This window comes from Ctenopharyngodon idella, chromosome 20 (genome assembly GCF_019924925.1).
Source record: "Ctenopharyngodon idella isolate HZGC_01 chromosome 20, HZGC01, whole genome shotgun sequence".
Classification (NCBI taxonomy): Eukaryota; Metazoa; Chordata; class Actinopteri; order Cypriniformes; family Xenocyprididae; genus Ctenopharyngodon; species Ctenopharyngodon idella.
In genome coordinates this window covers 16416686-16443443 of record NC_067239.1, presented here as the reverse complement: position 1 = coordinate 16443443, position 26758 = coordinate 16416686, and the positions used below count along the sequence as shown (strand labels likewise).

The window sequence follows — 26758 nt, the reverse complement described above, 5'->3', positions numbered from 1 at the left end:
ATAATGAAGATGTCAGTTAGCATTATCAGGAGTGTTTCACTCAGTGTAAGAGTGTGTATGTTGTGTGTGTCTGATTAGTTTCACATTCCCCACACTATAGCAATCAGCTGTGCTTTGACTCATTGTAACAGAAAAGGCTCATTTAACCTCAGACTTGGGTTTTCCCTCCATGCCTTTGCCCTGACTGTAAATAGAATCCCCATGTTTTTTCCAAATGGAAAAATCTACAAAACAAATTCTATGGTTCTGGTTTTATAGTAGGAAAGAAATGAGCTGCACTCCCTTCTAACCACAAGAAAAATCTGATGATAAAATCTATGAATAGTTAGCTGTTTGTCCCTATCAAGAAAAGAAACAAACTCATAGTAAACATTGTCTTGTCCTCATTCATTGAACATAAAGTGTTGATCTCATTCCCTCTCATCTATGAGCACAAGTTCACTTGTGCTGTTGAGCACTTTACGTAATAGAGGGAGAAGAGAGAGCGTTTTGTGGACTGAACAATGCTGGCCCAGATCAAAGTCCAGCCATTGTAATGTGTCTGAGAATGAAGAAAACCTACATCGATGTCTGACCATGATGTTTTGACTCCAGCATAGCACAGGCAGAGACTGACTCACTGTCAGAGAAAGAAAAAAATCCAGGGGTCTCGAAATTTTAATAGTTGTTTTGGTGTCTAAAGCTACATTTTATGAAAGTGTTTACTCAGCTGCCATGATAATAAGTCTTAAATTATCTTAATTTAAAGGCTTTTCTCTGCAAATACTGATAAATTTGATAGTTTGCTTAATTTAATTTATTAATTAGCATTCCATTCAAATAGAGCCTAGGTTATAGATGCTTCACACCTGTGAAAAGAAAAGCTGTGAACCTGGGTTATTATTTTTTCCTTGTCTAAATTCACTTATTCATTCGTGCTAACAGCGTAAAGACCACAATGGGTCAGCCAAGCTTTTGCAGGCTCAGGCATTTACCTAATTATCTAGCATTAGGTCAAATGGAAAGCTTCCATATCTGTCTGTCTGTCTCTCTCTGTCTGCCTCTCTCTTTCTCACTCTCTCTCTCAGCAGGCTCAGGATAGCTGTAGTAGGGATAAGCCGTAAGAGCCCATTAGGCTTTAAGGTGCCTCACCTGAGGGATAGACGTGACATTATGTTTACAAACCTGCATGCTTCTGCCTGTTGCTACAATACCACTTGCAACAAACAGGGGGCCAAGCTGAACCTAGAGGACTGACTTGGGCAGGGAGTGGAATGTCAGATCTCTTTGTTACATAAATGAGGCTGGTCTCTTGTCCTTACTGACAGACTCCACCTTTTCACTTTTTATTTCCCGCTGTATAGAACGTTCAGTGCTGACCTGATAAAAGATTAACTGGCACTTTACAGTGTTTGTTGACGGTCATTTGAGCTGTCTAGTTCTCTCAGCACACTCCAAGTGCCTTGAACAATAGCAGTGCTGATGGTAACATTGGCAATTTCCCCTGTTTTTTCTGTGTGTGTGTCCGCAGGTCAGTGCCCAGGGATTCGCTCCATTGTTACAGTTTGCCTATACGGCTAAGCTGCTGCTCAGCAGAGAAAACATCCAGGAGGTCATCCGCTGTGCCGAATTCCTGCGCATGCACAACCTGGAGGACTCCTGCTTTCGCTTCCTGGAAGCCCAACTGCGCAGCGAGGAGGACGGCCTGCTCCTGTGTCGCAAGATGGCGCCTGAGAGCAATCACTCAGAGGATGAAAGCATGCAACCTGAGTTGCTGACGACAACGACAACTGCAGTGACCCTGTCCGGTTCTCCACGCTCTCGCCGTTGCGCAGAGACCGTGAACTCCTTGCGGCGACCGGACCATGAGCGGCTGGCGGCAACAGAAGATTTCGCTGATGGGCGGATGGACTTTGAGCGACACGGCACCTCAGACCTGCCACGATGCCCTAAGTACAGGAAGTACCAGTGGGCATGCAACAAGCACAATAACGACGCCTCTTCACACACCAGTACCTCAGGTTTTCCAAGCACATTCAAGGAGATGAGCAGGCCAGCAGTGATGCAAATCAAGCAGGAGCCACGCAGCGAGGAAGAGTCCATCTCGCTTTGCCTGTCAGGGGACGAGCAGGACGGAGGTGAAAAGGACGGTGTGGCTGAGATGGAGCTGGATGGTTCCATTGCAGTGGACCAACCAAAAGGCAGCAGCAAGTCACCCACCTGCCTAAGAACTCTCTTCAAGAAGGACCTGCCTAGCACACCCCAACAGCTTTTCGCTAACAGACTCGTCAATGCCCAGGATAAAGGAACCACTCAGGGAGACCACAAAAAAGACTACAGGCCTTCGCTTGGCAATGAGCTTGGCATGCCTGTGGCGTTCCCCAAAGACACTGATGGTTTCCCACCTGGGCTTTCGTTGAAGTCGGCTTCATGCGATGGTGTGTGTAAGCAAGAGGGGGAGCTGGATCGCCGCAGTGTCATTTTCTCCTCAGGGGCCTGTGACCGACTGGGTACGCCCACCCACTCCCATCCCAGTGGGAACTCATTGGAGAAGGAGCTCTCAGAACACATGCCAAAGGGATTGTGGGCTGGCGCCAGCCAGTCCCTCCCCAGCTCCCAGACCTACTCCCCCAGTACCACAGCCAGTGACCCGCCCCTACTTTGCCGCCAAAGGCCTAATACCAGCTGCCCAGTGCCAATTAAGGTATGCTCGCGATCGCCCCCTTCAGAGACCCGCACCCGGACCTCCAGTTCCTGTTCGTCGTATTCTTACGCTGAGGACGGGAGCGGTGGGTCCCCCTGCAGCCTTCCACAGTTTGAGTTTTCATCCTCGCCTTGCCCCAATGTAACACGGTGTCCCACCGCCGACTCGCAGGAGGCAGGCAGTGGGACAGATACGCTCTTTGCACGAGTGCGGCCCAAGATAAAGTGTGAGCAGTCGTATGGAACCAATTCCAGTGATGAGTCAGGGTCCTTTTCGGAGGGGGACAGTGAATCATGTCACGCTCGAGAGCAAGGCCCTGAGGTGAGTCTTACCGATTTCTCTCTTATGTGTTTACCTGTTGTCCAACATTTCCCTCCGTAAGCATACTATGCATCTCATACCCTAGCGTTTATTCATGCAGGAACCAATTAGTGCGCGCAGCCCTCATGCTATTAGAGACTTTCCCTTCCCTTTGATCCCTATTCACTGATTCATTGAATAAAGCTGCTGACTGCTAATGGGCCAATGAACACTGTAATCATTTCCATGTCTGGGCTGACATGAACAGGAATAACTGCAATGAAATTACTCTGACCTTTTGTGTGTTGTCTGGGGAAGACTAATATAGTAGTAAACAGCGGAGAGGAGCAAACTCGATTTGACAATCAAGTCTAGATTGCTATTGTGTAAAGAGAAAGCACAGTAACTACATGCTTGGTCGAAACTGAGCTATGACTGAAATCTGGTCTCTTAGACTATGATCTGTTCTGTAACAGAAGTGTTGTTTATCTATGCCCAGATTCTGAGAAAGTGTTAAAGCATAGTTTACCTAAAAGCTACAATTCTGTCATCATTTACTCGCCTTCTTGTTGTTCAAAACCCAAAACATGTTACTCTTAAACATGTTTTCCCCATATAATGAAAGTGTTGTTTTTCCCATATAATGAAAGTGTTGTTTTTGGACACCAATGACTTTCAGTGTATGTTCAAACCAGATGAAAAATGTTTCACAGAAGAAAGTCATACAGGATTAGAATGACATGAAGGTGAGTACATGATGACAGAATTGTTGTTTTTGAAAGAACCATCCCTTTAAAACCATTCAAATCAAAATTCAATCAAAAAACATTTTTCTCAGTGTTTTTCTCTTCAGATGGCAGCAACAAGTGCAACAAAATGGAGCAGTGAAGATTAAAGTAAAACAGGGCAAAATAGGGCAGTTAAGAATAGGTCAGCAATATAGCCCTACATAGACAAAACAGTAATGCTGAATATGAAAGTTCATTTATATGTCACTCACATACCATATTACTAATAAGGGGGTATGGGTCTGCTCTGTGCTGTGATTGGTTAATACCAAGCTATGATTCACAGCCTCATCCTCAGAACATGTTACAGAGAGCCAGAGCACATGTGCACACATCAAGCCCCAGTGCTTCCTAAGCTCAAAGCACATGATGCTTAATCTAAAGAAAGTGCCCTTTAATAGTGTGTGGCAGGGTCACAAACGTTATGCTATATTTTGTCAAAGGTGTGATTGATTAGTCAAACATCTGGTAGATGCTGGGTGCAGAAATCTGGCTGCAGAAAGCACTTTTTATTAATCTAAATACCAGAGGGGAAAAAAAACAGTAAGTAAGCATCTGTTAGTGATAGTTGTAATCTAACACTGAAAGATGAGACATTGATTAAAAAAAAATTAAGTTTAAATGTAGAGATTTAGAATGAAGAGAAAGAATGGATAAACAAAATGTGTGAAGTTTGCTTAGAGCATGTTGTCTGATTTGAATGCGAGTCGAGTTTCACTTGGGATGCTGTATATTTTGAAAGAGTAAAAAAGTATTAAGGAGAAGTAGAGATGTTCATGTTTAGAGACTGGGTATGAGACCTTTAGAAATGCATGTGGGGGCCATGATGGAGAAACTGGTTTGTTGCCATGGTAACACAGAGCACTCAGGAATGAATTGGCCAGTTTTCAGGATTTTGTGCATTGTTTTCTTTTTGTTTGTAAAAGACTTGAGACACACTGCACCTGACCTGCTAGACAAACCAGCTGCTAATGTGTATTTGTTGCATCTCAAAGTATTCGCCCTTCCCACACACTTACAGTGCATCTGACTCTTCATTTGACTTTTCACTAGAGCTTTGTATTTCTACTAGTTCACTTTTCCTTCCAGTTTTGATTAAGAAACAGACACAAAATCACTTAAGGATTCCTGACTTCACTAAATGGATTCATTTAAAGTACAGTGGGGTTGGAATTGTATCTCCAGATGTTCAAAATGAGGGTCAAGACTCAGATAGCTGCTGAAGTTGAAAGCTTTCATGTCACTCTAGTATTTCACTCCAGCTTTCAGTCTTCTTTTCGGTTGCATTCTCAGTCTCGTTCATTTTCTCATCTACACCTAACGATTTCTGTGAAGCTGAGCTGACGGAAGTCTGAGAAAAGGACTCAAAATCTCCCTCCTTCCATTCAGAAACTTCATCTCGAGAGCAAATGCTTTCATATATGCTTTTCATATGCGGTACATTTTTTTCCAAGAATGGGCACTTAGACCTGGGTCTAGGTTTTTTTTTACCCAAGTATAAAAATGTTTTGATCAAAAATAAAGTAAAAACACTAATATTGTGAAATATTATTACAATTTAATATGTTTTCTATTTTATTATATTTTAAAATTTTAATTTTAATTTAAACTTAAAATTTATTGCATCATTACTCCCGTCTTTAGTGTCACATGATCCTTCAGACATTATTCTAATATGCTGATTTGGTGCTCAAGAAACATTTATTATTATTATATCAATGTTGAAAACAGTTGTGCTGCTTAATATTTTTGTGAAAACCATTTTTTTTTTTCTAGATTCTTTTATGAACAGAAAGTTCAAAAGAACAGCATTTATTTGAAACAGAAATATTTTGTAACATTATAAATGTCTTTACTGTCAGTTTTGATCAATTGAATGCATCCTTGTTTAATAAAAGTATTAATTTCTTTAAAAAAAAAAAAAAATCTTACTGACCCCAAACTTTTGAATGGTAGTCTATAGCAAAAAGAAAATGCTTGAAATATGTGTTTTAATCAAAATCATGCTTGTAGTTGAAGAAACTCCCATCTTTCTCTCTCTCTCCTAGTGAAATGCAATAAAAAAAACACACAGAATTGTCAAAGAAGAGACTCAGTCTTTTCTGTGTTTGCACAGCAAATGACAGGTAAGAGAAAGCATGAGAGTGAAAGAGAGAGGAGCAGCACACAAAGAGAGAAACACAGTCTCAAAAATAGCTTCAGACTGCTGCTCGAAACAATGAATTCAGAGGAGGAAGGAAGTTGTTAAACTGTAGGCTAATCATAGCACTACTGTAGTCCTTCTAGGTCAGTCTAGATACTAGAGTCAAACCAGGTTTCATGAGTCATACCCTCTGTGACTAGCATCTATTCAAACAGGAAGATTCCCATATCATTTGATTTGTCCTTACTTCAAGCTTGTTTCACACACAATAATACATACTTTTTGAAACCGTCTTGACACCTTGGGAAGATACTGGAGGACTGAAGTCTTAGCGCGTTTAAGGGGAACTCACTCTGACAGTTACCTGAAGATTTCACTATAGACTGACCAGAGAGAATTTCAGTAGTTGGGTGCAAAGAAAGGTCCTGAAGTAAAATAACAATGCCCTACCGAGAACAGTTATCATATCTTGAGATCTTTGAGAAGATTTCTCTACCATTTTCTTTACACTATAGTCATTCGGTTACACTGGGTGAAGTATTGATCTCGAAGTGAGTGGGTGTGATCAGAAGAGCCCACAGACGAAAATCTCACTCTCAGTTCTTCATTTTCATTCTTGAAAATCATGGTGCAAGAAGCATTAACCCTTTAGTGAAGCCGCCTGTGTTGCAGGAAGTGAGGAGTGAAGTCAGAACCATTTCTGTTCCTCTCATTCCGTCTTTAAAAGCCAAGCCGCTCTCTCAATATGAGCCGATTGTGGTCTACAAATTATTCGTCAGACGTCGCATTGGTGAGCTGTAAAACCGCACGATTGAAATGTGCTCAAGGTGAAAGCTTGAAGTATTATGAAAGCTCACTGTTTGTTTGTAGAAGTGGATGCGGATATCACACGTCTCTATTTAATGAATGGATGTCTAGACTGATGTCATAAATAGAGTGTAATTTGCGGTTATGTTGGAATAATGATTATTTATTCTACGCTTTTTAAGAGTACATTATCAAAGTCTAGAATTATTTTTTTTACAGTGTTCAGACTTTTCTCAGTTTTGATTAATTTAGCGATAGACATATCAGTTGTTATTTTGTTAGTTGTTAGTTGCCAGAAGCACGCCAGCTCCAGCCAATGACACTTTTTCCAGTGATATTCTTCTGACCTTTTCTCTTTTGTAATGTCTTTCAGCCATCTCTCTTTCTACAGTCTTTCTTCAAATCTCCCTCTCTCCTCCCCCATCATGAGTGTATACGCCCCCTACTGCTGATTGGCTACAAGTGTGTTGTGGTGCTCGGTCCGATCCACTTTCAACAGCGTTTCTTAGAAATCACTTAATGCACCTTTAAATTCAACTCAACTCATCTTCATTTATATAGCACCATTAAAAACAACAATTGTTGACCAAGGTGCTGTACATTATATCAAGTATCATCAACATTTAGCACCATGTACAATGTAAATTTCAAAACAAAACAGACCAGACACAGCACAGATCAGCTACAATTAAAAGCCAAAGAAAAAAGATTTTGTTTTAAAATCGTGCAGTGCAGAGGCAGTTCTAATAGAAACAGGTAGGCTGTTCCAAAGTTTCGGTGCAGCAACGGCAAAAGCACGGTCTCCTCGCAATTTCAATCTAGCCCGAGGAACGTTTAACAGTCTCTGGTTGGATGACCTAAGAGACCTTCAGGACTGTGAATGGATAATAAATCGGAGATATATACAGGAGCTGATCCATTTAAAGGATTTAAAAACCAACAATAAAACTTTAAAATCAATATTGTAGCGAATTGGGAGCCAATGTAGGGTTTTCAGACTAATGTGCTCTCGTTTACGCACACCAGTAAGGAGGCTAGCAGCAGCATTTTGTACCATCTGCAGACGGTTAAGAGATGCTTGGTTAATACCCACGTAAAGGGAATTACAATAGTGAAGCCTTGTTGAAATAAATGCGTGGATCACCCTTTCAAAGTCCTTAAAAGAAAGAAATGATTTTACTTTAGATAGGACTCAAAGATGAAAAAAATTGGTTTTGACTACTGCATTAATCTGTTTGTCAAATTTGAAAGCATTATCAAAAAATACGCCCAAATTCTTCATTAGTGGTTTCACACATGAAGACAAATGTCCAAAATTTAAGCAAAGGGAGCTAGCAGCTTCTGAAGGTTCAAAAACTGTAATCTCAGTTTTGCCTTTATTGAGGTTGAGAAAATTTAGGGTTGATCAAAAATGCCAGTAAAGACATTTATAATGTTACAAAAGATTTCCATTTTAAATAAATGCTGTTCTTTTGAACTTTCTATTCATCAAATAATCCCGAATGTTTACAGTTTTCACGGAAATATTAAGCAGCACAACTGTTTTCAACATTGGTAATAATGAAATGTTTCTCCTTCAGTTTCCTAGGAAAAATTAAATCAAAATGATACTGTTTTTGACATACAAAAAATGTAAATAACTTATAAAATTATTGTTGATATTGCTCAAATAATTTGGTCTAATTGTTGAATAAGAAATGTTGGTATCTTGGGAAATACGAGCACAGTTTGAGACTCTCCTTTGAAACTGAATTATTAGAGTCTGATTTTTAGAAGAAACATTTGAGAAGCTGGAGATTAAACTCTCAATCTCATTGCTGTCTAAGAGAAAGAGAACTCATCCTACAGGATGGTGCTTTTTACTCCAGATGTGTTACATTAGGAGTTTACCACTGACCTAGACAGGCATTCATACAGGCCATTTATCTTAGGCGTACACATACACGCACAAGCAGACACTTTGGTCCTGATGGGGATGAAGCCCCATGGTGACCACGGACAGGCCCATCACTCCATTAGACAGAGTGAGTGTGTGCATGTGTGTCTGTCCTGTGTCTTTGAGAGGGGGGATGCATGCATGTGTGTGTATGTGGATGGCTTTCCCCCATTACTCAGCCCCTGTGGAGAGTTCCAGTAATAGCAACAGGGCTGAGAGAAGAAAAACAAGAGAAGAAAGGAGGGAAGAAGAAAAAAAGAGGAATATCTTAGGGGTTGTTTCAGACTGTTTTCTTATCTGTGTCACATGGCGTCTCATTACCGAGACATGTGAAACGAAGAGATGGATAGCAGCACAGTAACGTTTCTGGGAATGTCTGAAGGACAGTAATGATATTTAGCAAACATATGATCTAATTACTGCTAAAGGCATTTAACTGACCAAACGACTAACTTTTCTTTCTTGTTTGCACATTTAAATCATTTCCGCACAGTTTTCACTCACATTAGACAGGAAATTAGGCACTCATAGAGACGGTGTGCCAGTAATATCGCTAAAATATCTGTGCGTGACCTCAGGCATTTGGCCTCTCTCATTCCAGTCACCTCTTTTGTCCGTCGCCTTCCTACAATTCCCTGCTGCAGATGTCCATGCTAAGAGAAAGTAAGCAAAAAGAGTGGGGCCACTTTGCTCCCAGTAACAGATGAGTCCTACTTTTCACTCCAGACCCATTTCAAGAATAATGACCTATAGAAAGAGTAAAGGGACAAGAGAAGAGAGAGAGACAGAATCGGGATCATGTTTGAATTTATAAGCGCCACTGGTGTACGTTCTGTCATCTCTGCCGGCTTTCTAAACTGGTTCTGGTGGTAAGACACTAAATATAGATATCACTCTTACACTACTGCCACACACACACACCTCGAACCAATATACCAGAGAGGGGAAGGACACATGAGAAGGTCATAGAGAAAAAGCATCTCCTTGGACTGTGTAAAAAGACATTTCTCTCCATGTAGTCTAGCTTAAAAAAAAAAAAAAAAACGTATCATTAAGACAACACAAATTCACACACAGTGATTCTCCATGTCGGCTGAGCTGTGAGAGTAGAAAAAGGTCTGTCCATCATTTATTAATGATGCCGTGGAGACAGAACGGGCCGACCTGCCAGTGCTCCGGGCCCCCTGCTGCTCTGCGCCAGACTGGGCCAGATCTACACTTTCATCTTCTCTCAGTCCCAACCAGAGTCACCGTGGGCTTCCCAGCAGAGCGGTCCACTTCACATGGAAGAGTCGCAGCACCGCTGTGGTTCAGGTTTATGGGGTCATAATCACACTAAGCCCATGTGAGTTCTTAAGTAGGGCAGCACTATAGCCAGTATACTGGTTACACTACGGTTTCCTCATTCATTAACCAACACTAGTTTAAGTGTGATTATTTTCATGTTATGGCCAAAAACTGATAAATAGACAATATTAAAATTCTGTAATAGACCCTTTTCACATTTCTGGGTTTCTCAGAAGCGGAAGTCGTCATAGTTGGGTAAAATTCTATAGCGGTGAATGAGAGAATACATTAAATATATTTTTTGTGTTTCCATTTGCTCAAATAGCAAAAGAAAAACTCCACAATAGTGTTTTCACAACTTTCAAAAAGAGGAAAAAAATAGAGAGCGATTGATAACGGCAGTCAGAAGAGAGAAAGATGTCATTTTTACCGTCACTCCTATAGCTGCTGTATTAGAAACACCCTCACAGCAGCGTTGAGTAGTTTTTTGTAATTTGATGCAAAGGTAATATAATACTAAGTATACTGTTATAAATGTACATACGTTTTTTAAAAAATGAAAATATAAAAAACTTTGCAGGATTTACGATATTGATGACCGTTAAAACGCGTCATCACAGTCTGTGAAAAGGGTCTATATTTTGTCTAAATAAAACACTAAAATTAAAATCAATCATTTTAAATACTGCACGTAAATTTAGGCAATATGATGTACAGTATGAAAACTGATATTTATTTTGAGACTTGCTAAAGATTACATTAAATCACATTATGAAATTTTTAGTGTTTTAAATATTAACTGAGCGAGTGTTAGATGATGGCAAAGGTAATCTAAGGTAAATTAGCATAAACAATTGAAAATCCAATATCGGTCAATACAAGGATAAAAACTCAACTGATTATCAATATGGTACCTATATATTGTGCATCTGATGTATGTCAAATTATGTACCATGTGGTGTTTGGTATAAATGATCATTTATTCAGCAGAGTTACATTAAATGGATCAACAGTGACAGTAAAGACATTTAAAATGTTGCAAACGAGCTGTTCTTTTGAACTTTCTATTCATCAAAGAATCCTGAAAAAAAAGAAAAAAAAATCCACAGAAATATTAAGCAACACAATTGTTTTCAACACTGAAAATATAAAAAAAAAAAAAAAAAAAAAAATTAGAATGATTTCTGAAGAATCATCTGACACTGAAGACTGGAGTAAAAATTCAGCTTTGCCATCACAGAAATATATTACATTTTAAAATATATTAAAATATTAAACAGTTACTTAAATTGTAATAATATAATTTCAAAATATTACTGTTTACTGTACTTTTATCAAATAAAAGCAGCCTTGGTGCGCTATTTCAAAAACATTAAAAAATCTTGCCAACCCCAAACTTTTGAACTATAATGTATAGACTATATATAAGAAATATTTTCTGCAGATAGTGCTCGAGTGCTTGAGAGAAACTCAGCATTTTAACATCTTCATATATAATAAACCGAGGTTACCAGTATTTAGTGTTCAGCAGGTACAAAGACACAGTGTGAAGGTCTCCCTCAAAACCCTTTGCACTTCAGCAGATTCACCTACAGAGGACTGTCTCAGTCCCTCTCGCTTTGTTAACCTGATTTTTTTTCTCTCTCTCTCTCTCTTCTTGACACTCATTCCTTTGTTTATCCTTCATGAAAAAACTCTCTGAGAACAGCAGGGTGTCGAAGTATGACGTGCCCTCAGAAAGCCCTCCAGACCATCATGGAGAGAAGTCAAATGATGCTTTATACTGTCAAACAATTTGAGTATCTCACTCATTGTACATGAAGGAGACATCATTTCCTACTCCGCTGAGTGTGTGTATGTAAGCGGTGATATGTTCAGAATCCGCTGACAGCTTAGCTCGTTAACAGTTGTAATTTGCATACTCATGCCCTCTGGTAATCACCTCACAGGAATGTGAAATAGAGGAAGAAACGACTGAAGCAGCTGTGCCGCTACATTCAGCCATTGGCTTTTTATCTGATTTCTCTGACAGAAAGATGCTTTCTTATTCCTGTCTTTCTCTTTCTTCATTATCAGTCTTTGTTCCTGTCTGTCTTTCTTGCGCTTTTGACCTCTTTGTTAGATGCCGGTAGATGTTGTAAGCTTGTGTTATTAGACCTCGTGAGAAAAGCACTTTGTGAATGTGAAGAGCTGTGTTCTGCCTCCATCTAGTGGTGAAGAAACACATTGCAAGTTAGGTTACATTTTAGTACATTTCTATTTCATCAGAATACACAGATCATTTTCAATAGCCATCAATGGAGAAAGATGCTTTTTGAAACAAATGGCATAGTAAATCTCCTTGTGTGATGCTGATTGTGTTGAATTCTCTTGTTGTGTTAACCACATGAGCTCTGATGATGTTAATTTAATGGCTTTCAGAAAGAAAAGCAACATGTTCATAGAGTAACACTTTGCTCATGTATGTCTTTACAGGTCAAGCTTCCGTTCCCTGTCGATCAAATCACAAATCTTCCACGCAACGACTTCCAAATGATGGTGAAAATGCACAAGCTGACCTCAGAGCAGCTGGAATTCATTCACGACGTGCGCAGACGCAGTAAGAACCGCATCGCGGCCCAGCGCTGCCGCAAGAGGAAACTTGACTGCATCCTGAACCTTGAGTGTGAAATACGCAAACTGGTGAGTAGCTACACAAACACCTCTCAGTCCTGTTGTATGTGATAAAACATCTTTATTGTACACGCCGGCCTTTAGGTTGTTATCAATCACTATAAGCGGCAGGGGACCTTATCTCCTAGGCTGTCACGTTGCCATGGCAGCACAGCTACCTGTCAATCACAGAGCCGGTCCCATGCTGTTTCCGTGATGGAGGCGGAGCCCACTGTCTTTGATGTGTGAAGCAATGTATGTGCATGAAGCCTGACAGCCTGGGCTTTGATGCCACATGCACATCCTCCATATAATCTCGCAGAAAGCAGCAGGAGAGATGCCTGTGCTCCTCTTCTCCTCCTCCTTCTGCTCTTATCTTGGAGTTTGACAGCTGTATTAAAGCACAACTGAAGTGAAGTTGTCAAATGAATGAATTTATGAAGACTGGAAATGTGTGAAGTGTGTGGATCTCCATGGAGATTGAGAGCGGGAAGACAGTGTTAGTGCTGCAGGGTGACCTACATATCTCAGCTGGTCCCTATAGATCACTGTACATTCATAACAAAGTGTGTTTGCATGTATGCGTGTGGAGCAGGTTTTGACTATGTTATGAGGACCAAATGTTCTCGCAGGCGTTGTGGGCATCCCCAAAAATGGCTTAAAGGGATAGTTCACCCAAAAAAAAAATTACAATTTTGTCATCATTTACTCACCTTCAAGTTGTTCTAAACCTGTATGAGTTTCTTTCTTCTGTTGAACACAAAAGAAGATATTTTAAAGAATGCTGGTAACCAAACAGTTGACAGTAGCCATTGACTTCCATTGTAGGAAAAATAAATACTATGGAAGTCAATGGCTACCATCAACTGTCTGGTTACCAACATTCTTTAAAATATCGTCTTTTGTGTTCAACAGAAGAAAGAAATTCATACAGGTTTGAAACAACTTGAGGGTGAGTAAATAATTATAGAATTTTCATTTTTGGGTGAATTATCCCTTTCAGTATATTGAATAATGTTAAATGAAAACCAACATAATGTACATATTCTCAAAAAGTATTTATTTCAATGCACAGGCTCCGCACAATTAAGCAAAACCTGTAAATATAATTTTGTGATTTTCAATCTTGGTAAAGTCATGGAAATTAGTCAAATTAATATACACTATATTGCCAAAAGTTTTGGGACGCCTGCTTTAACGTGCATAAATGAAATTGAATGACATCTCATGCTTAATCCGTAGGGTTTAATATGGAGTTGGCCCACCCTTTGCAGCTATAACAGCTTCAACTCTTCTGGGAAGGCTTTCCACAAGGTTTAGGAGTGTGTTTATGGGAATTTTTGACCATTCTTCTAGAAGCGCATTTGTGAGGTCAGGCAGTGATGTTGGCGAGAAGGCCTGGCTCGCAGTCTCCGCTCTAATTCATCCCAAAGGTGTTTTATCGGGTTGAGGTTAGGACTCTGTGCAGGCCAGTCAAGTTCCTCCACACCAAACTCGCTCATCCATGTCTTTATGGACCTTGCTTTGTGCACTGGTGCACAGTCATGTAGGAACAGGAAGGGGCCATCCCCAAACTGTTCCCAAAAAGTTGGGAGCATGAAATTGCCCAAAATGTCTTGGTATGCTGAAGCATTAAGAGTTCCTTTCACTGGAACTAAGGGGCCAAGCCCAACCCCACACCATAATCCCCCCCTCCACCAAACTTTACACTTGGCACAATGCAGTCAGGCAAGTACCGTTCTCCTGAAACCGCCAAACCCAGACTCATCCATCGGATTGCAGGACAGAGAAGCGTGATTTGTCACTCCAGAGAACACGTCTCCACTGCTCTAGAGTCCAGTGGCGGCGTGCTTTACACCACTGCATCCGACACTTTGTATTGCACTTGGTGATGTAAGGCTTGGATGCAGCTGCTCGGCCATAGAAACCCATTCCATGAAGCTCTCTACGCACTGTTCTTGAGATAATCTGAAGGCCACACGAAGTTTGAATAATTTTGTACTGTAATGTAAACATGGACCATGTAACATATACTGCAGTGAATTCTAAACAATAGAGAAACATTGCATAATGCTGCTTGTTTTTAGTGGCTTTTAGGTCATTGTTTTATGAGTGAGAAAGCTTGACCAGCTTTGCTAGTGTAATGGAAGGATGAGTTGATTTGAGACATGTATGAAGTAGTTTTAGTGCATTTTGAATATTAAAATAACTGCTGTGCTGAGCTGAAAGTTGGTTAGAAGAACTGTGTGAAGAGTTTTGAGAAATGTGTCCTAGTGATTGCAAAAATATTCTATAAATATTTATATTCAGTGTAATTCAGTAAAAAAACAAAAAAACAGTAAAACCAGCAATATTGTGGAATATTACTACAGTTAAAAAAAAAACTTTTTTCTATTTTAATATATTTAATATATGTAAAAATGTAATTTATTAGCCTCTACTCCAGTCTTCAGTGTCACATGATCCTTCAGAAATCATTCTAATATGCTGATTCAGTGCTTAAAAAAACATTTCTTATTATTATCAATGCTGAAAACAGTTGCTCTGCTTAATATATTTGTGGAAACCATTATGCATTTTGTTCACGATTCTTAATTTGGAATATTGAAATTTGAAATTTAATTAACATTATAAAAGTGTTTACTCTCACTTTTGATCAATTTAATGTATTTTCACTGAATAGAAGTATTAATTGCATTCTAAAACAAATAATCTTACTGACCCAAGCTTTTGAATGGTACTGTTTGTATACTGTACATAGTAGGATTATCTTCAATATAATATAGGTAATATTTATATTCAGTAGAATCAGTACAGTGATTTTTTTTTTTTTTTTTTTTTTACACTGGATTAAAATATTTCTTTGATAGAAGTTGTCTTTGTGAGTGTTTTTGTAAAGCAGAAGAGCGAGGAATCAGATGTCATTTGAGGAATAAAAAAAAATGAGGAATTCATGAAATCATGAAAACATATTAATTAGTATAAACTGTCACTTGACCTACAAATCTGCTAGAAATCTTCTCTGCAAAATGATTTCTAAAAAAAATAATCATGAACGACTGGAAAAGTCATGCAAAATTCATGGTTATTTATTGGTGAAAAAGTGTGTGAGCTGCACTACACACAGGTTTAAAATGTTTTATGTGTGTCCACCCCACAGGTGTGTGAGAAGGAGAAGCTCTTAACGGAGCGCAACCAGTTGAAGGCATGCATGGGAGAGTTATGGGAGAATTTCTCCTGTCTGTCTGAGGAGGTGTGTCGAGACGTGCAGCTGAGCCCAGAACAGGTCCATCACTACTGCCCCATACTGCGCCCCGGCAACACCGCCTCCGTCGCCCCCGGCACCCAGGCCCTGCCCACCGGCAGCATCGACCTCACCACTTGCTCCACCCCCGAACAGAGCTTCCTCAAATCGGCCACTGCAAAAGACGGACAACCGCGACCGGCCCAGTGGAAGACCGGAAACGGGTCCGAAGACGTAGGCAACGACAGGGAGGAGCAAGAGGCTGGCTCCGCCTACCTAGAGGCGGGGCTGTCCCTGGAACAGTCCAATCAGACGGTGACTGTAGACTTCTGTCAGGAGATGACAGATAAATGTACAACCGACGAACAGCCCAACCGAAAGGACTGTACCTAATGACGGTGGTTTCTCTGTGTTGATTTGTTTTTGATGTTTTTTTTATTATTTAATTTAGTTACGTCTTCTGACAAACCCTCAAAACTCGAGGGCTGTTGAGATGGCCAGCCTCTGCCAGTGTTTTTGATTTTTTTTATATATATATTTATGTCTTTTTAATTGTCTTTTTTTAAACAAAGGTTGACACTACAGTTGTCTTAACAGCAGCAATACTGTTCTCCAGGTTTTCTCTCATTCAGCCATGGCAGAGTGGCTGAGACCTTCTCACAGAACTTCACGATGGTGCTACACCTTTCCATGACAGTGGCAACACTGTCTGTTTCCAATTACAGTCCATTCAGATGGGATGGGCTCTGACCACATCTCAAATTCAGACCTCTATGGACCTAGCAGCAGCATTTTGCTCTCTCTCTCTCTCTCTTTCTCTCTCTCTATCCCTCCCAACCCCACCTCTGTTCACTATTCCTACCCTCTACCTCTAAACCTCTATCACTCCTTCTCTCATCTCCTTCTCTTTGTGGCCCTTGTCACAGTAAATTCAAACTCAGGAAATATTCTGAATGTTCAGTATAACTCATGAGAAAAAAAAAATAATACAGATTTTTTTTTTTCTACAGCAGCTAGACTGTAAATGTCCATATGCAAAAATGTCTTCTGCATCATACGTTTGTAGTGTCTGTGTACCGCAACACTTAATTTGTACAGATGGTGGTATCTAAAAACATTCCTCCTTTGCCTTCCACAGCACTGATACGAAAGAAAGTACGACGGAAAGACGAACGATTCGAATCGTAGTTTCGGCCACCTTTTGCGTCAGCAATACTGTACCATTGGATGTTTTCGAGAAGTGCTTGCCCGGCAGAAAGCTTATTGTAAATAGTACGGTGCATGGAGACGGTCTCGGTAATATTGTACAGGTAGAACTTTAGATGGCTTTTTCCGTTTATTTTTTATTTTTTTTTATTTTCTTTCTTTTCTCTGGGGTTTGATCAAGCACCTTTTTGTCACGAAGGGAAAATTGTTGCTGTTTCCTGTCTCGAATGAATTCCCCACGATGGGTGTGCTTAAACTCAGGAAACTAGCATTCTTACACTCACGCATGCACACACACGCTCGCATACGAACCCCCCGGTGCAGCGCATAGAGCCCCTTGCATGTAATCTGGATGTAAATGGTGTGCGTAGTGGTGAGCTGTTCTCCTTTAAATGTGAAAACGTGCTCTTTTATCAGTATTTACAGTGTGCTTGCGGACACCTCCGAACAGTGTTATCTAAAACAAACGTCATCACAATCCCACACCCTTTTAGTTTCGCCCCATTTTACGAGATGGTCCTCATTGCAGAACACGAGATCCAGGGGGCAGGGTTGGATCTAGATCCAACTCCTCCCACTTTACATATCCCTTAACCCAGTGTTTCTCAACCAGGGGTCCATGGACCCCAAGTGGTCCTTGACATAATGCCAGGGGGTCCTTATAAAATATCTGAATTTTTGTATATTTTGACATTTGACATGTTCCCATTAAAGAAGAAGATAATATATGTATAATATAACTGATGATATGACTTAAATAGGACAAGTCAACTAACGTAGTAGTAAATTATACTTGATTGCATTTGGTCGTCACAAAGACATTAATGATACCAATGAGCCAGTTTTATTCTGGGGTCCTTCAGGATGGTTCCCAATATGATAGGGGTCCATTACTCAAAAAAGGTTGAGATTCACTGCCTTAAACTACCCGTCTCCGCCCACTGGATCTCGTGTGTTCTGCAGTGAGGGGCGACTGCATTTTACTGCTCGAACAGGAACAGGAAATGATGTTGAACTCAATTAAAGGGCCTTGCCCTTACCTTTTTTCTTCCCTCAGCACTCTTTGACCATTTAGCACTTCTGAAAGGGTAGATTTCTTTTTCAGGACCCTAAAAAGTCTGAAATTGAAGCACTTAATGCGGACACTTAAAAGTGTCTCTCCTGGCTAATGATCTTTAATGACATGGTATCTTATAAAGAACGTTTTCAGGTTCATTTAAATAAAAAATAAAAAAAGATGAGGGAGTGTTCAAATTGCGTGTTTATGGAAGACACTAAAAAGCTATTTTAGGGAGCATCGAAATTCTGCTCTGAATTGGATGGAATAAGCCCATTCTTTAAAATCGTCCTATATTTCCCTTTATTGTACATTTGTTAGAGACGTATATCCATACTAATGGGATTGCATGCTGCCTGTATGTTTTATATAGTTTGTTTAGTTTCTTTGCCTCAAAATGTAGGCCTCGGAAAAACCGTTTGAATCCCGACGAGTTCACTCTGGTTTAGTTGAGCAAAAACTAAGAGTGTTAATCTTTTTTTTTTTTTCTTTTAAAAATTGGATCTCCCAATAAATAATGCAAAACAGTTGGGAGTGCCACTCATTTGACATAGTTCCATATATTATTTGAATGACCTTTGACCCCTAGAGCTCTATGTGTGCGTGCTTGTGCATTTCGAGTCTGATAGTTTGATATTCAGACACATTTCAAGTTGTAATACATCCCCTCTCCCTCTCGTATGCAAGCGCACACACACACACACACACACATGAACACGTCACACTGGGTGGAGTGTCTCTCATAGGGATGTAGAATCTAGAGGTGTTGTGATGGATAGTTGTGCTGTTGTTTTCATTGTGGATCTGTTCTTTTTCTCTTTCTCTTTTTCTAAAGAAATTTAAACAGTATTTGCCATTTCTAAATTGTAATCAGGTACAAGACTAGAACTAAAGATTTATGGGTCCAAGTGGACATTTGTGCACACATATGCAAATCATCCCTATAATGATGCGTTTTTCTTATTTCTTGTTGTATAAATAATGAAGTGTGGAAAGCATGACCTTCCACTTGACAAGCACACTGTCGTACACTTGAGAATCTACAGTATGTCCACAATTTTGACATTTCTGGAAAAAAACAAAAGGTCACACCTGCATCAAGGCTATCCAAAAACATTTTCCCAAATCTGCTTTTATTTATGTTCCTCGCATAGCAATGTATTTGTTGTGTACTTTTGTATTTCTGGGCCGTACATGATACGGCTGACTCCTCACGCTTGCACACTTGGCCTTAAGAGCCTGGGGATGCTTCGGTTCAGGCTGACGTTTCGATACAGACGTGGAAGAAACCGAGAGTCTGGGTGACAAGGATTGGAATTCTGACCTCTGTTAGCCTCTGTTACTAAAAGCTGCATCATGTTTGCCTCCATGGTGACTTCAAGGGTTCGTCCTGGTCACAGAAAGCCTCACAAGGTTAAATAAGCTTATTAGCTGTCCTCTCAACAACACTTCTGCTAGTTTTTGTTGTTTTACAGAGGTTTTATTTTCGTATCGGACTCGTGGTTGCTCTTGTATCTTGTCTCAGGGTGCGTGCCAACGTTTTTTTTCTTTTCTTTTTTTTTTTTTGGTTTTCAGACATTTTTGATGGTAGCTGGTGAGCTCAGCTTTCATTTGTCACTTATTTTTGTGTCTTGCATTTTTGTGTCTTCTTATAAAGCTAATGGGTGGGTAGCATGATTTTTTTTTAGAGTTTCTAAGCTAAGAATAATTGATGAGTAGAGAAAACCAACTAGATTTGCACAATTCTTTTGGATAACAAAAAAAAAAAAAAAAAACCCCAACAAGGGCTATGGAATATCTCGAAATAAAATCCAGCAATTCGTTTTTGGTTGTAAATTGGCTGTTACAGCTAATTGTTTTAAGCTTTCGATCTGCAGTTGCGGTCAACAGACGCGTATTTTAAGCTTTGGTAAATGTATTGAGAAACAATACTGTACAGGAAAACACCCTACATCTCTTCATCTACGTGAGCTCAAGTTTAATGTCGTTTGAATAATTTGGTCGGTTTGTTTCATTCGTGCTGCTTCTCAGAAATATGAACACTGGCGTTCCAAAGGGTTGCTCAAAAACTTGCCTTTTTCACAATTTGCTTAACTTTATAAAACATTTGGCATTCGGACTGAACGCGCAGGCAGAAAACGGCGCAAGAAAAAGGCAAAATGTTTACAAAAAGGTGTCGTGTTTTACGAGAATTTTGCCATGTACATAGAAATCGTGAAGCTCATTCGAATGGATAGGTTTAGCATTCTGTCTCTTTGTTTTGTACGTTTTTACAAGCGAACAGAGAAATGGCCGTTTGATAACTATGCTCCTTTTCCTCAAGTTGTCTTTTCGCCCGACGGGGATGCTCCAGTGTACCATGAATACAAAGTGCACCTCCAACTTTGCCTTAGAACTTCCAGAGGCCATAGTTCACATTCAAGTGAAGTGTGTATGCAGGGGCTGTGAGCCCCCATGTTTCGGCTAGCAGAGCGGACTCTCTCTCTCTCACACTTATCTACCTGTGAAATCCTTCATACCTCTCATTACTGGTCAATGACTGTATCAGCAAACTGCATCAGGTGTTTTTTCTACATGCTTTTTACACAGATTATATGGATTATTGTATTGGTAGATTTTGGTGCATCATTTTTAATGGAATAGCTCTTTGGCTAGTAGTCACACGAGTTGTTTTCTTCTCTCTATCTCTCTTTCTGACTCTTTATCGCATTTTTTCTAGAAGACTGTTTTGTGTTAATATTGTCGATTTGAGGTAGCTGTTTCTTTGCTTATTCTGTACTAAGAGTTTTTACTTCTTTTTTTCATTTTGAAATGCTACATGACCCTAATGAATTTAATGACTTAAAACCATTGTACATACGGTATTGTGCAGGACTCATTTTCATGCATTTCAATTGCTAGTGTTATATAAATTACAGATTTTGTCTAGACACCATTTCTGTTTATGAAATAAAGAAACATATCATGTACATTGTGTTGTGATTGCTTGATTCTCCTCTCATTGTTGAATAAGTGTATATAGAACCATTTTTTCTATAGGTTTTTTTTTTTTTACTTTGTGCTTTTATTGTGTGCCGACAATATATAATAAGATAATAAATGAATTTAGACAAATAATTCATTCAGTAAATTTGTCTTATAAAATGTTGTGTAATATTGATTCTTGAGTTAAGGAACGTTGAGTTTTTAAAATTCTAAATTATGAAAATAAATAAGGCAAAATCAAAGTCAGACATCATTTTGAAGCCCTCTTTCCAAATTTTACTTGTTTTGAGTTCTAAAAGGCCAAAAGTTCTACAACGTTCTACAAAATCTTTTGTGGTGAGAGAAAAATCATCCTGTTAGTCAATTCATTCTATGAAGTTAATTATACATTTGTATAGCTAAGTTTAGACTCCCCTAGATGCAGTAGGACAGCAATCATGTGTTAATGAGGTCTGGGTCAGCCAATTTACTGAAATCAGTCAATAGATCTGTATGTTGCTGCCACTAACAGAAACTTGACTAACTTTGATCGGCAGTGCACTGACAAAAGACATGTATTAGGTCAACATACTATAATCTCATGAGATTCAAGCAAAAACAGCTGCGGTACATTATTCTAGTGTTAAAGCTGCAATATGTAGATTTTCGCCGCTAGAGGTCACCTATTCAAAAACAAAGGTGTAGATTGATGACGCTGAGTTTGATAATGAGAGACGAGCGCGACACGGCTAAAGCAGTGGAACTTTTATTATGCCGCAGTCACCGCTTCCGCTTCTTCCGGTCAAGTGTATGAGGTATCACAGCGTTGTTTTATTATATTAGATATGTTGTAACGTTAGAGATGTTATAACGTTACTCTGTGCGTTCGCTCGGTGGCTGCTGTGAGACACTTGTTGCACACTGCAGTAAGCTAGATCATTTTAGAATATCATATTAATAAATGCTGGGTGGCTTGTGTTGATAAATGGCATGCAATTAATTTTAAAACGTATTGTATGATGGAGAAAATGCTGTATTATTGTTACTAAAAATATAAAGCTGCATCTGATTATGCTATGCTAGCTACTTGACAAAATAAAGTTTTTCTCTGAGGTGTGGTAAAAGCATGATACTCTCGGAAAATCAAGAAAACTCGATTTAAACAATAAGACTAAACGTGTTGAGCTATAAAACAATAATTGTGGGTGACGAGGATATGATGCCATTGACAGGCAACTCCTGGACACGTCCCGTATCCTTGGTTGAAATCGCGATTTTCTCACGATTTACAAATAGTTGGAAACATTTGGGATATTGTAAGTACTCAACTGAACAAAATATACACTGGCCTATTGGTTTTTGGATATTTTACTGCAAAAACCTTACATATTGTGCCTTTAAAGGTCTAACATTTTATAATATGTAGTTTACCACCAGATGGCAGTGTGGCACTTTCTTGTGGTGAGCCTGAACTCACCTACTTGAGAACGATCTATTAATAGTTTTCAGTCGGCATGGATGTTTTTATGGCAAAACATCCATAGCATTACAGGCCTGTCAATTTTCCATCTCAAAAGAAGAAAAACAAAAATATGTGAACTAGTGAATAAAAAGTTCTAAAAGTTTTAGGCACCCGTGATCCATATCCAAAACCTGCTGCAGTATTTCAGTCACTAAAAACAGCGACATGTTCTAAAACCCTTACAAATTTTAGTCTAGGACAAGTTTAAGCCTCGTCTGTGAAAACGGGGGATTAAGAGCCTTAATGTACTAAAACAGATATTATAAGACCAAATTCAGTATAGCCTACACATTATTGATGATGAATATTATATAAAAACGAGATGAGCCCATAATATGAACGCAATATGTGTTAAATGGGTAAGTGTTTTCTTCATAATGATTTTTTTTATGGAAGAACGCTTAACGATAAACTGTGTGTTCCGTTTATTCTAGGTTCATATGCTTGCCTGTACATAGCCTATGCATCATCAATAAGGTATTGAATTTGGCCTTAATATTACTGTCTTACTTCATTAGAACTTTGTACAAACCTGGTAAAAATCGCTGGCGGGCAATGGAGGAAAGGCAAAACTTGTTTTGCCCTCCCGGTGGGCGTTCCTATAATGTGACGTCATGTGAAAACTATGAATATAAAAATAAAACCGTTTGCGATAATAAAAAAGGATGGATTTTTGTTTATTAAGTATTAAATAATGAGGAAAGTCTGTAGGAAACCAATATTCTGATAATAATATCACAGTGAATACAAAAGCACTTTTTATTCCATAGTAAGGATTGATTGGCAATAGGTGTTGCTTGCTATATATAAAAATATATATAAAACCACCACCATCTGTAAAGAGAGAGAGAGAAAGAGAGAGAGAGAGACTAGGCCTAATTTTTGTGAATGCGTTTATTGAGAGTAGCACTACAGTATGTAAGTCAGTTGAATTAAATGGAGTAATGATGGATGGAAATTAAGCCAGAGGAATACACAGCAATTTCCATCTTCGCTAAGACGGTTCCAAAATGTCACTTTTTCATGATTGAAGACAGTTCCAGGATCATGCTCTGAAAAAAAAAGAAAAACTGCATGAGTCATTTTCCTACATATCAAATTTAAAAATCTACAATACACTGTGAACGTAAAAATGATTCGATTTTTTTACACTTTTTTTTTTTTTTACACTTTTTTAGTCAGTTTTTGTCAAAAATATCCCTTAAGTGTAGTCAATATGTCATCATATAATTTTAATTATAGTAATTTCTACTCTGACTAAAATAACATAGGCCTATAACTTTCGTCAATGAAAATGGCATTTTATTTAATGAAAAAGAGCAAAATTAAACCAAATATTCACATTTCATATATTAATGTAAACATGTATCAACATTTAACGAAAATTCGAAAACCATCCTTATTTATTGTTATGATGAACTTTTTTTGTCTCTTTGAGAAAAAATAAGAAACATTATCATGATTTCGTTGATGAGATTTGACTGTTCGTCAATCTTAGTTGGGCAGACAGTGATTCATCTTTAAATCTTTAAATATCTGTGTTTGGGACACCATAAGCCCGGACACTATAGTGTACATCGTGAGCTTTTTAAAAGTTTGAATAGTGTTCATAAACTTTATAAAGTTGTCTCACTTGAAATGGAACAGAAGCTTGGACCCAGAAACAGTATTTGTTTTGTCACTACTTATCAAGCGGATAGTGGATTATATGTTCCTCTACTCACCATTGACATTCTGCGTCCAGTGGCAGGGGGTGGTGTCATAGCTGGACTCTCCCCTTGGGCTATACGGTTGGCCTCCGTGTCCGATCCACTCTTGGAGTCTGGACTATCAGACGGGCTCTCTGAAAGCCCCCGTGACATGAAGCTTGCTTTCCTGGCAGTGGGGTAATTCCCACTATCTGGGGAATCACTCTCCTCACTGAAGTCTTTACATTGACTGACGCGGCTCTGCTTCCGTAATGCTGCTGGTATTTCTATGTGACTGGCTCTGAGTGAAGCTCTGGGCTGCTCACCAACATTTCTGGGTGGTCCAGAACCCTTAGGCCCAGACTCCTCGCTGCTGCAGGAATGCAGACGGCTGTCTAAAGTGGACCGTCGTTCTGTGGCTCCCAACTGTTGGAGAGCCTGAAATTCGGGCTGGCTAGGAAGCCGGTTCTCCCTGGGGGGTTGCTCAGATCCGTTAGGGTCACCTTTTGGCATCTCGTGGCTAGGTGGAGGACCAGCCATTGGCATATAGAGAGGCAAAGATGCCATCTGTCCATCTGGCATCACTGCGAGGGAAGTGTGCGTCAAATGCATATGTTTTTGAGGTGAGGAATTGGTAAGGATGCATACTTGTTGGACCATGGAGTTTTTCTTTGACCTGCAAATGCTATCTTCATCTCCATTGTACTTGGATCCATAGATGGTCTGCTTGATCTTTCTCACACCAAGATGGAATATCTCTAGGAGATTGAGGAACAGGGACACCCCTGCAATGACCAGCATGAAAATCATGAAGATGCTCTTCTCCGTCGGCCGTGAAACGAAGCAGTCCACACTGTTGGGGCAGGGGTCACGCTCACACTTGTATAATGGCGCCAGTCCGATACCATAAAGCACGTACTGCCCCACTATGAATCCCACCTCGACCACTGACCTGGTTAAGATATGCAACACGTATGTGCGCAGCAAGGAACCCCTCAGAGGGGCCTTCCTCACTTTCTTCTGCTCATCCAGCTTCTTAAGCTCCTTCTCTATCCTTTTGTGATCCTCCAAAGCCTCCGTCTCCTCCAGCTCCACTTTCAGCTGAGCTTTCTTCTTGTGGCGCTCCTTCTCCAGCGTTCGGAGCCGGTAGAGTGCATGGCCCATGTACACCAAAGATGGTGAGGAGACAAAGATGATCTGTAAGACCCAGTATCTGATGAGAGATATGGGGAACGCCTGGTCGTAGCAGACAGTCTTGCATCCAGGCTGCTCTGTGTTGCACACAAACTCACTTTGCTCATCGTCCCACACGTCTTCTGCAGCAACCCCAAGCACAAGCATACGGAAAATAAAAAGAATGGTGAGCCAGATTTTGCCCACAATGGTGGAGTGAATGTGAACCTCCTCCAAGATACTCCCTAGCAAGTTCCAATCTCCCATTTTTACATGGCCTAAAACTGAAAGAGTGAAGGTTATAAATTGCTAGGGCAAAATATTGTTTATGATTTATATATTTAAAAGATAGATAGATAGATAGATAGATAAATAGACAAAAAAGGTTACATTAATTACACCCATAAAAAATGAAAAACTTACATTTTAGTGGTATTCACAGAACACTTGCTTCATCAATTCATCACACTAAAAACAATATCATACAACTCCAGTATCCTTTCATCCTCGTGGGAGTAATTTGTACTCCTCTGTGGACATCGCTTTGTTGAATGAAGTCCAGTTTCTCTGTGCATTGAACTCATACAATGCTGTTATCGATCTGTAGGCTGGACGGTACCCTGAGGGGGCTAAATTGCATCACAACTGTTGAGGGCAGGTCAGGGGGAACATACAATTCCAAAATACCCCATGACCTGTGTGGAAATGTGCCAAAGTGTTTATGCTCATGTAATTAATAATGAACTGTATTTGAACACACCCAACATTGTCTTAATGCAATATATGCACTTAAAATACTGTCTGTGTTTGGAATAGCATACTATTATAGTATAAAGTACGTACACAGCAACCAGTATGCAAATTTTCAACATGCACAGCGCAAAGATGGATTACTAAGTCCAAAATGTACTGCATGCATAAAAACATGGAATACTGTATCCCATAATGCAATGTGTTTGACTCGACATTCCATTTCTAGTGTGACAAGTGAACTGGAAATAATTATAGCTGCAATTTTTAGCATTTTTATATTGACTCATTTCATCTGATTTCCAAAATATTTAAAAAAGATATTTTTACGCTACATTAAATGTGCAAAATTGCACACGCACATTGTGATGAGGTCATTTGACAACAATTTAGCATACTGCTTCTTGAAAAATTACTGTTGCATGACACATACTGTTTCATTAATTCTTGAAAATAGCATGTACAGTGTGTACTGTGCAGTACTGAGTAAGCAGTAAGCCAGAATTCCACTCTGAACATATAGTACTTGTATCTAGGCGAGACATGATGATCAATGTG

At 39.5% G+C, this 26758-nt stretch overlaps 2 protein-coding genes across 7 annotated transcripts in view; one reads left to right on the top strand and one right to left on the bottom strand.

Moving 5' to 3' along the window:
• bach2b (BTB and CNC homology 1, basic leucine zipper transcription factor 2b) overlaps nt 1-21072 on the top strand; it is a 110639-nt gene extending 89567 nt beyond the window's left edge. For 5 of the 6 annotated variants that reach the window (XM_051876103.1, XM_051876106.1, XM_051876104.1 and 2 more), the window contains 3 exons: nt 1511-3004; nt 12420-12626; nt 15757-21072. In XM_051876103.1, coding sequence (XP_051732063.1) covers nt 1511-3004; nt 12420-12626; nt 15757-16233 — 2178 coding nt within the window. In that variant the 3' untranslated portion in view covers nt 16234-21072. The remainder of the gene's footprint in view (nt 1-1510; nt 3005-12419; nt 12627-15756) is intronic. The other variant, XM_051876109.1, reaches the window with a different exon arrangement.
• Nucleotides 21073-23602: 2530 nt separating this feature from the next.
• On the bottom strand, nt 23603-26006 carry gja10b (gap junction protein alpha 10 b). Its single transcript, XM_051876112.1, has 2 exons — nt 24314-26006; nt 23603-23641 (listed from the first exon to the last, which is right to left on the bottom strand). The coding sequence occupies exons 1-2, from the start codon at nt 25715-25717 to the stop codon at nt 23603-23605; spliced, it is 1443 nt and encodes a 480-aa protein (XP_051732072.1). The 5' UTR covers nt 25718-26006.
• Nucleotides 26007-26758: the final 752 nt, after the last annotated feature.